Source organism: Pinus tabuliformis, chromosome 1_2, assembly GCF_031772625.1.
Source record: "Pinus tabuliformis cultivar Carrire ecotype Pingquan chromosome 1_2, CPIR1, whole genome shotgun sequence".
Classification (NCBI taxonomy): Eukaryota; Viridiplantae; Streptophyta; class Pinopsida; order Pinales; family Pinaceae; genus Pinus; species Pinus tabuliformis.
In genome coordinates, this window is record NC_142298.1 from 931838779 (window position 1) to 931850250 (window position 11472).

The following is an 11472-nucleotide window of genomic DNA, read 5'->3' on the forward strand; positions in this document are numbered from 1 at the left end:
TGGTCCGAAACCATAGGCACAACTTCCAAGGACTAACCGCCATGGACCAAAGGTACTTTTCCACATACACGCGCTTTTGCTGAAGCCAACCTGCGTGTACACGCGACTTGGGCTTAACAAACCTGCGTGTATGAACTTTCTCTTCTTCTTATAGTCTGATCATCAATTCCTTGCTGCTGACCTTCTGTACTATGATTTGTCATCAGTGAGGTTTGCCATCAAGGACAACACTTATCTCATAATGCCAACATATTCAAAGATGAAAAGAAAGACATTGTTGCTCTTCATTTGGTTAGGTTCCAAATGCATGTACACAGTCTTAATGTTCAGTTCCTTGAAGATTGTCTCATGAAGATGTTTATGACCACTTTAGAAGGAAAAGCATGGTCTTCGTATAAAAGCTTGGAAAATGGTTCATTATATTCTCTTGCTGATTTCCATGATGTATTCTATGAGATGTATAAAGAATGTCATCCCTCCTTATTGTTGGTCAAAGATTGCTATAAACATTCTGTGTGTTTTATTCAATATTTGGAGGATTGTTATGATGATGATGAATTTATGGATGAAGAAATTTTAGAGGCTCTTCATAACAATACATTTCAACACCAAGAAGAAAGGATAACATCCCATGAAAAGCAGCATGAAAATCAGCAGGAGTTTACTTATGAAAACCATGTTACATCCTCTAAGATTAATGTGAAGATGCAACAAATTTGCCATTCTTTTGATCATAAAGAGTATGAAAATGATTACAAACACCAAGAAGAAATACTGGAAGAAATTTTTTATAACCCTTAGGCAAAGGAAAAGGTTGATCATTTCTGTAATTCCTTGCAGCATCATACATCAAAGAATGACCATAATAATGAGGAAAACTACATTGTTTGTGGGAATCATTTAGAAAAGCAGTTGGATAGCATATCAAAGAAACCGTGTGTGGCTAAAAATCAGTTGTCTGAAGATATAGAATGTTATGATGATCATCAAAATAACCATGTCCTCTTTAACCCTATAAATGAATACATGGCAAAGCTTTGCACACTAGTGTTTCATTTTCATTTGCATTATGAATATCAAATACATTATAAGTTGATTTGGTCATCTCACTATCATGGTTATTTTGAGGTCAAATGCAGTCAAGAGCCTCAAATATCAGAAAAGATAATTGATTGGCTTTATTGGAAATATCATGTTGCTTGACCTAAAGTGGAAATTGTAGCTGATAGGGTAGGTAGGAATGTGCAAATAAGCTCAGGGTAGGTTGATTGAGCATTTTTTAGTAGGTGCAGGTTGATTCCATCTTGCAGAAATCATTAAAGCTTGGGGAGCATATTGGGCAGCATTTCAGAATTTTAATCTAAAGGATGGATAGCAGCACTAGAACTGCAGGTTCTTAGTGTACCACAAGGGCACACTATCCCAAGTGGAGCCACTATTATCACTGAAAAAGTTTTTAAAATTTGGACAGTTGGTATGGTTCCAAAGTATTATGTTAGTCTTGGTCAAGTCATTTTTATTGTTTTTTTAGGAAGTCTAAATCATAGAGTGGAGTCTTGTTACCATCATCATAAAAGGTCAACAATCTTGTCTTACCTATCATTGATCCCTCATTATTTCAAAAGTGTCATGTGTTAAGGCTGTTTTAAATTTGTAGTGAAAAACACAGAAAATACACTGTGTGCACTACGAAATCAGGGATTCGTAGTTAGGAGATTTCGTAGCGCAAAACCTAGAATTTGCACTCGTTGCGCTACGAAATCGGGGATTCGTGCCAGATCTTGTCTAGCTGTCTAATCCATCAAAATCCATTAATGTTTCATCACCATGTGTCAGTCCATGCACCTTGCTTATCACATGTTAACCATACATTCTCATCATTAGATTAGTTAGGGGTCTTGTTCGCACTCTTTTCAAATTTCAAAAAGGTGATGAGTTGGTCTTAGTCTTTTCCGTGTTCCTTCATGCATAAGAAGACAATCAACAGGCTCAAGCGAGGCAGTTTCCAAATTAAGACAATGCGGGCTCTTTGAAATCTCCTTGCATGTGTCTCATAGAAATGTCTAAAGAAAGGAAAAATCATAGATCAGGTCGGTGTCTTAGAACTGAGCCTGAAGGCTTAGATGTTTTCACAAGGGACAGAGAGGTGGAACATGCATTCAAATAGGTAGGCTGCTGGAGATTCTGTGAAAAACTTCAAGGTGGTCACATTCAGGTAACCAAGGACTTTGCTTTCAATTTCACCGGTTTGAATTCAAGGGTTGGAGTGCTAGAAATACCAGTTTCTCCTGAGGTTATATCTACAGCCACAAAGATTCCTAGAGGCCAGGAGAGATGGTTCAAGAACTTCAAATTTGAAATGGCACCTTGCCAAGAATTTCTGAACCCATAATTTATAGGTTCGGACCTAACCAAATCAGTGCCCAGAAGTTATGTACAAGATTCATATGCCAACTTGCTGTCATGCATCTAATGATATTTTACTTGTGAAGGAAGATACCATAAGGTGTACTCTTACCATTTCAAGCTTTTATTACATTTCACTAGAAAAATATATTTAGACTTACCTTTTTATCTATTTCGTAGCATAGGCAAAATGTCTGATAAGGTTTAGTTGAAGAAAGAGGCGTGTGAAACCTCGTTGTTCCATCATGGTTTGATCAAGTTGATTCTTTTACATGAGCTTCAGAAGATTGGAAGAGAATGGTCTGCTTTCTTGTTTATGACAGGCTTTAAAACTGAAATAGGACTTAGCCCTAAGGCTAAAGAGATTTTTGCACCAGCAGTAAGTCATCAAAGTCATCAGGAGGAAACAAGATTAAGAAGATTTGTAAAATTGAAAGCCAGAAAGCAGGTGAAGGAGCCTATGACACCACTAGCAGTTCAAGACACCCCTCAACAGTCACAGAGGAAGAAGGTTCAGATCAATGAGATGGTACAAGAGCAGTCCGTTGATAACACTATCCAAAGAAGAGTAACAAGAAGTCAACTAGCCAAGCAAAAGGGGAAGATTGTGATTGTTGATGAAAGCCCAACTTCAAAGGGAAGTTTGAACGATCTCCTCCAGGCCATCGACATAGAAGAGACTCCTCTGGTCCAAGCAGAGCTACTTGAAGCCAACTAGAACAAAACCAAAAGAGTTAAATCTTCCAAAAATCTTCAATTTGATGACCAGGTCTCAGAGTTTGTGTTCAAGCCGAGAAGACTTGTGACAAGGCATTTAAGAAGGATACAAGAGGCACAACCAAAAGCAAGTGAGACAGGGGAGGTAGCAGAATTACATGAAGAACCTGTGGTTCCATCATAAACATCATCACAACTGCACAAAGATGACAGAGGTAAGGCAGTTATCACTTAGCAGGAGGAATGTGGTTTTGAAGAGGTAGAGAAGAAATTGAAGCTTGCCAATCTTGAGATTGCCAAACTTAGAAAAAAAGAAAGAAAACATGCAGTTAAGGAAGCCAATTTCAACAAAATGGAGGATCTGTGGGAAGATAAAATAATTTCATTACCTGAAGTAGTTAGCTCTCATGCTTAATATTTCACTTGGACGGTCCCTGCAATAAAAGAGGCGAGATATATCAGAAGGGTCAATGAAAAATTGAGAACTGGAATTCGAATGATGAAAAGACAGATCGAAGATTTGAAGATTCAACTGAATGAACCAGAAGAACAACCTCAACATAAATGAAGCAGATAGTAAGTGAAGCAATTTTGAGACAATTTTGATGTGAAGTCTACTTTTTGAAGATTGAAGGTTATTTTGGATCGATAATGTCAGATTATTTGGTTCATAGCATGTGGATAAGCCATCGAAAAATTCCAAAAAAATGACAAAAACTGTGTTCTTGAATCACACAACAGTTTCATAGCGCGCTATGAAACTGCCAAAAATGACATATAATGCACAGCAGTTTTGTAGCGCGCTACAAAACTGCTGAAGCTGCCAGTTTTGTTTTTTTCAATCAATTTTGAAATGAAAGGGGGGAACCATTATGAAAGAATGCTGCTGTAGAAGACATAAATGGGCCACCTTAGAAGTTTTGAATACTAAACAAACGAAAATTCAAAGAATGAAAGGCATTTAATATCTCCAAACTCTGAGCTACGAAAACAACAGTCATTTTTGTAGCTCAGACAGTTGTCATGCTTCAATCAGCTTCTAAGGGGTTTTATCTTAGCATGAGTATATGAGCAGGACCTTTGGTCTAATTCAAGGCATTACATGTTATTAAAAGGGATAAAATGGTTAGCAGAATTCGAGGAACCACTTTGGAGACCAAAGCAGAAAACAGAGGTAGTTTTCCTAGTATATAGGGACAGTTAAAGGACAAGCAATCAAAGGCCAGCATGGAGTTTAAAGTCATCACTCAAGCCAAAGATGAAGAGGGACAGATGTCAAAGAACGAGTTTGTTTCATAGCTAAGGTTGTTGCCAGCATAGATAAGGAGTTACACTCATAATCAAATTAGTTCTCTAAGACTGTTAGTTTACAGTCAGTTGTAATTAATAGTCTATTTAAAGTGCAATAGGTGTCAGGTCTAGAGAAATTCGAATTCCCCTCTTGCTGGAGGAAGGAATTCAAGCTTGTAAGGAAACTCTATATATGACAAGAGTTGTAATGCATCAAGGGTTGGAAAATTTCAGAGAAAACACTCATATTGTGTCATTGTAGAAGATTATGTTTTTATGAATACAGACTTTGGCTTTACTTCTCAAGATTAAGAAAGAGTTCAATGGTGGCTTGTTTTATGTTTGTCTTCATTTCCTTACTTGTAGTGGTATGAATGTATGATACTTAGAACTCATTGGAAATGCTCTAAATTCTTTCATGCATTTGTAGACTGTGTTTCCTACATGTTTCTATGTGTTAACTGATATATTGAACTTTTGATGCCCTGACTTCCATGTTCAGCTGATATTGTTGTCATACTAAGCATTTTCTGACCCCATAAACCCAATGGATGTTTATTGACTGTGTTTCAACCTTTTACACTTCTTCATTTGTTTCATAGACTTAGCCATCTAATCCATTATCAAAATCTTTAACCTAGTGAGAGAGCCCTCTCAGGTTGAGGAGGCTAGGCCTCAGCAAAAAGTTGATTTGAAATAGTTACTCAGAGTCTTCTTGATTGGCAGCCTATCAGGGGTTGATTTTGTGACAACAGCGCTGATTTGAAAACTCATAAAATAGAGAATATAAAGAATATTCCTAGGCACAATGTTAATGTTATGGATGGTCTCCATTGTTGTCTACCAATAGTTTAGCATAAATCTTCCTAGGCTCCACAGGTAGAACGGTATTTTTTCAATGGCTCGTACAGATCTACCCTCCCATTATTGCAGCAACTGCCAAAACCAAGCACCGTGCTCATAAAGTAATTATGAGCCATACTAGGTTTCCACATGTGATATCGATTAGCCCATTATCAAAATCATGAACGCTGCAACGATCTATATGTGCTTTGACTTTGGCTTTATTTTTACTCCCAATGAGACGTTGCATTTTGTAGTTGTATTAACTTGAGATATGTATGCCAAAGTCGCGGATTCAAATCGACAAAATTAATGGTGGTTATTGCGTACATGCTCCTCTGACTTTCATGCCAAACAATTACACGACTGATCCAGCGAGTTCCCAAATGCAGTTCGTACGCACTGTGCGCTGAAAATCAAGCCAAAGGGCATGGGAAAACCTCCCACCTACGAATTTGGACAGTCAAAACGGAAAGCTGGGTCTTCCTTCAGAGAATTGAGCGGCTCCTTCAGAAAATCAATGGTTTTATTCACGGAAAAATTCGTGACTCCCTTGAACAAATTTGACAGATCTCACTCCCGTGACACTCAGTCTATGCTTGAAATCTGGTAAAAGGAAGCACAAATAATCCGCCACGATCTGTCACGTATCCGGAAATGGTGATGTGGGTTTCTGTTTTGAAACTCACAATCATGAAATTAAAGAACCTAACAAGAAACGTGACTCTAACGCGCCTTTATTTCCATCAGCCACTAAAAAATCTGATTTCTTACGATCAGAATCACCCACAGTCAAAATCACGCATAGCAGAGATGTATAAATAGAGATTAGACAATCATCACAAGTTGCAGTTGCGACTCCTTGAGCAACGAATTCCACAGTATATGAATTTCTAAGGCCAAAGGATCACACAGTAATCAATTTTCTTCTTACGCTCAGAAGAACAATACACCTTTACATTCATCTATTCTTCTCACACTCGGATCTATAGATGTACACAGACAGGATCACAAAAAATTCTCAAAATCTTACACAATAATTCTCAAAATCATACACAATAGACTATTCTATGTACACAGTATTACTCATCTAAAAGTCAGGGCTGAACCATATTAGAAAAAAAAAGGAGACCTGAGTTGAGAGGTTTTGCACAACACAAATTTTACACAGTGATATTCATTATAACAGTTATATATAGGAAATTATACACTGTCTTCGACACTTTTAGATAATGATTCTAATTCATTACATATAATATGGAAATATAATTTCCAACAAAAAAACATTCAATTACCACCATAAATTTTATAAATAAATTTTACCACGATATATTTTATAAATAAGTTTTAAGCATTTCCCATGGGAATAGTTGGGACAAGATGCATCTAGCCTTTTGTCACTGTCTCCTCTCTTTGACATGTATTGGAAATCGATTGACCATTCTGGCCATCGGAAAGTAAGAGGGCCTGTCTTCTTTCAGCTGATCCCAACTGCATAATACAATCAAAGTTTGGTTTAATTTAGTAAATCCAAAGGAATCAGCTAGTTGTGACACAACCCATAATTTTTAAGTCCCAAATTATTATGAAAGTCTGAGTTATAAATTGAAATGGAATCATTATTTGGTGAAAAAAGTAATATTCTAAATTGTGTACCTGTATTTACTGACAAAATAATAAAGGAACAGAGAGATCTCAAGCATAGCAAGTTCTGCTCCCGCACAGAATCGTCCTCCTGCTCCAAATGGAAGAAAAACTTCACTGTTTCTCCAGTTTTTGTTTTCCTGTAGAAATATCATACACTATTCATTCGAGCGACCACCTGTGATATATATATATATATATATATATATATATATATATATATAATCCAATTAGCTTTGCAAGGTGATATACATGACTGAATTCAAACTTACTGCGTCGGGCTCCAGCCAACGCCATGGATTGAAACTCAGAGCATCCTTGTAAAATTCTTCATTAACATGAACTGCATGTAGATACGGCACTACACGCCAGCCTTTGGGAATAACATAGTCTGCCAAAACAAATTATGATAATTGTAAAAGTTAGAATCATCCTGAACAGGTAATTAATTGTAGACAGAAGACAGAAATTTAACATCAGCTTTACCGTTGAACTTAACATCCTCTGTAGTCTCACGGAAGAGAGCTGTAGCTATGCCTCGTAGGCGAAGTGTCTCATTGATAACCTGAAAAAGGATAAAAGTTAATTAAGTATATTAAATTAAACTATGAGTATAATAGTTTTTTTTTTTTTTTTTTAAAGTGTGGTATGATTAAGGGATAGCACAAGATTTAAATGCAGCATCTTTTAGTTTGTGGAGATTTTATTTTCATTGCTATTGTCAATTAAACTACCCCAAACTGATGACTAATAAGAAAAAAATTGACATTAAAACTGTTTTCTAAATAAAAATAATAGTAATCATCTTGTTATCTTAGAATAAATATTTTTGAAACAAAAAGAAAAATAAAAAATTTACCTAGATTTGAAGGATTAGATTCTGAATTTAAGTACTCATTAACCATATTTTTAAGTGAGAAATAACTAAAAAGTTTTTTTTTCAAAAAAGGGGTTTTTTTCCATGTTTTTTCTTTGTTTCTCAAATATATGGAGATTCAAACCTATGAAGATTAAGTGCATGTAGAACTAAATTAAAATTGATCAATTTTTTTTTTAAAGCCATTTTAAATTTAAAAAAATGAAAAAATTATACTTAGGTCGATTTATATATTTTAATATTGAACCAAAAATTTCAAATCCAAAGATCATAATATCACCCATTTATACCCATTAATATTTTATATATGACTTCCCTAACATTTTAACCTTCCAAACCTTCTAAAATTCAAAAATAAAATAATTATTTTAATAAAAGATTTAAGGTCTCCAAAGGATTCAAGGAACTCTCGTAACAAAATTATTTAATCAGTTCAATAGAACAAAGAATCTGTTATAACTTATAATTTTTCACTTGTGGGTATAACAATCATTAAACAGTGTTCCTCATCATATAATCAAACTCTTACAATAATATAGAAGACTTCAATGGAGAATTGGGTGGAAAATGTACTCACACATCTAGTGAAAGACATTGATCTGTAATCATCCCATGTCAGTGTTTCCTGGTCTGATACTTTTCTTCTTAATGAATCAAACTCAACCTGAGTCAAAAGATAGCATTTGATTTATCTTGCAAATTTGTTGATCTTGTAACCAGAAAAACCATAATTCTCTCTTAAATGTAACTTTTATACTTACTCTCAATTGTTCCAAAGCTTTAGGACAGCCAGTAAGAAAATGTACAACGAATGACATTATCTTGGTTATTGTTTCGGTTCCAGCGAAAAGCAGAGAAAGGATGAATTCACCCATAATTTCTTGCGTTATGTTTTCTTCTTCATCTAATACTCTGGCTAGTAAGCTACTTTTGGGTACTCCATTAGAATTGTCTTTTCTCTCCTCTAGTGCTTTGGATACCTTAGACATCAAAATCCGCCTTGCCTGAGAATCAAAACTAAATAAAACTCAATATTGTGTAACAAATTGTAGAGTGATATTTAAATATGGTGTGAAAATTACAATACAAATATCATTTAAAATTGGGATAATTATATAAATTAAATGTTTGGTAAACACCACTAGCTTATAGTAAACATCTAAACATTTACTCTATGCTAAATATTATATGGCTGAAAATAAAAAATAAAAACCTTAAAAATATCTAAACTTTAAATTTATTTTAAATTATTAATATTTTTTTAAAATCACAATAATTTCCATTAAGCCAAAAAGCGACATAATTATGTGTATTTTTTCAAAATTCGGTCATTCTCACTCCTACTAGATTATTGGTGATTCATCAGAATTTTAACACAAGCAGAAAATGCTGAGATATATAGAACAAAAGAGAGCCCATAAACTAGTGAAATGACAAGATTTGCACACATCTTTTAGTCATCAAACACCATAAGACATTACTGATGTTGGATATACTGGGCTAGAAGCTTGGGGTGGAGGGTGAGGGAATTTGGATTGAATGTGCCACTATAGATGCTCTAAGCGAGCATCTAGATGGTTCAAACCAACCTCCAAACGTGCCAAATTGTCTCGCATTTGCCATTAGCTTTTTTGAAGGACATTAAGGAAAGCAATAATTTCACTACAATCCTCATTTTTTTCCTTGAGAACTTGACCCATAAATGTCTTTAGCTCCCAATGTAAAGTGACTCAATGGATGTATTGAGATCTCCTCCCCTTAGTGTGATCATGGTCCAGTAATGATCCAAGATCTTTTTCTTATAGATGTATTAAAGAATTATATGCATAAAATGTAGCTTAGCTTAGAAATTTATTGTGCACATGAGAGAAAAGGAGAAACACATAAAGCATGAAAGAAGACAATAAAACTTGATAACGGAGTTTGTCCGACTTGGACTATGTCATCAGGCATGCTCGATCAATGAGGAGGCCTTCATTCATTAAGTGGCATGAGAAAGAAGAGTACAAGCATTAATTACAAAAACAAAGATTTTTATACCTCATTATTAGTTATAAAAATAATTAACAGAGAAATTAAACACAAATATATTTAAAAAAAACATGCAACAAGAATTGTAACAAGCGCGCACACACACACACACACATATATATATATAACCTTTGTTACAATAACATAATTAATATCATGGCTCATGAATACATCAATATAATATGATAAAAAATAATAATAATTCATATAACACTTGTTTATATAAATATTTTGTCAATAATCATATTAGAAAAATATAACTAATTGGAAATAAATCTCAATTTTTATTTTATTTTTTTAATATATTATTAAACATATCCTAAAATATTTAATAGAAAATAAATAGCTACCATTAAATTATTAATATTTAAATTTAAATTATAGAAACCTTTCCAAAACAAACGTGACTAGTAACCTAATTATCATTGATTTCTATGATAAAATTATGAACAATAGCCCAATTAAATAAAAATATCTGACAAACCTGCATTGCTTTGGAATATGTAGACCCTGGTATGTTTATTGGAATCGATACGATTCCATCCACCAAATCGGAAAAATTAGTAGATAATTCATTTACTTCATGTTCATTGGATACGCCCAAAAGCTGGTTTGCCATTAAACTGACAGCTAACTGCAATTCATATATGTGTAATGTCAATGACAGAAGGAATAACTACAGAAGATGAATGCAATTGGCTTTCATATGTGTAATGTCAACGACAGAAGGAATAACTACAGAAAATGAATGCAATTGGCTTTCATCTGTGCACTTGCCTTCCTACACTCCACTTCGAAAAGCATTTCTCTATCTTTCCAATTATCCATAGTTCGCTCTAAAATTTTCTGAATGTCTCTCATGAAATTTCTTTTCAACTTCTCTCGGGTCAGCTGACTGGCCGCTATGCCGTAAAGCTTCTTGTGCAGGTCTCCATGTACAACAATCAAACTGTTCTTTCCTATTAAATCTCGAATTGATTTCACGTTGCTGGCCTTGAATAATGTTCCCTCGTTTTGGAAGATGTATCTATTGAACTTTGGATCCACAGAAATGACCGTTGAATTTCCAAAGAGATTGCAGGTGAAAATATTTCCAAACCTATATTCTCAAACATATATTTCATCAATAACTGCGCTAAGGAAACAAACAAAAATTCAATTAATTTTCCTATGTAAGTGAGGACACCATACCTTCTAGCAAAGTCCTCAACGAATGAGGATGGGTGTGAGCTTGATGTACTGAAATACCATCTAAGAGTCTGCCCTATAATTGGTATTCCCTTGGGGCCAGGAGGTACATTCACGGCGCTGCTAGGACTGTTTCCCTTGCTCCAAAGATACACAACCCATGCAAAAACCACAGGGATAAGAACATATAAAAAACTATCACACATATTTAAGAATTCTCCCATGGCCGCATCTACTGCTATATAATGGTGAGCAGCATTAGGATCACCCTTCAATTATATAAATCCCAGAGTTTGAAGGATTGCATGTATAATCCCGGAGTTTGAAGAATTGCAGAATATTTCATATGGATTTAGAATTTAGGATGGCATGTATAATACTAGAGTATAATGTTTATATAAAAATATATATATATATATATATAAACATATATAAATTAAAAAATTATTCATGATTTTAATTTTTTATTATACCAT

At 34.5% G+C, this 11472-nt stretch overlaps 1 protein-coding gene across 1 annotated transcript; it reads right to left on the reverse strand.

The window, feature by feature from the left end:
• Nucleotides 1-6653: 6653 nt before the first annotated feature.
• On the reverse strand, nucleotides 6654-11220 carry LOC149209005 (abietadienol/abietadienal oxidase-like). Its single transcript, XM_089398491.1, has 9 exons — nucleotides 11000-11220; nucleotides 10586-10907; nucleotides 10293-10442; nucleotides 8539-8781; nucleotides 8355-8441; nucleotides 7387-7465; nucleotides 7173-7291; nucleotides 6913-7040; nucleotides 6654-6747 (listed from the first exon to the last, which is right to left on the reverse strand). The coding sequence occupies exons 1-9, from the start codon at nucleotides 11218-11220 to the stop codon at nucleotides 6654-6656; spliced, it is 1443 nt and encodes a 480-aa protein (XP_089254617.1).
• Nucleotides 11221-11472: the final 252 nt, after the last annotated feature.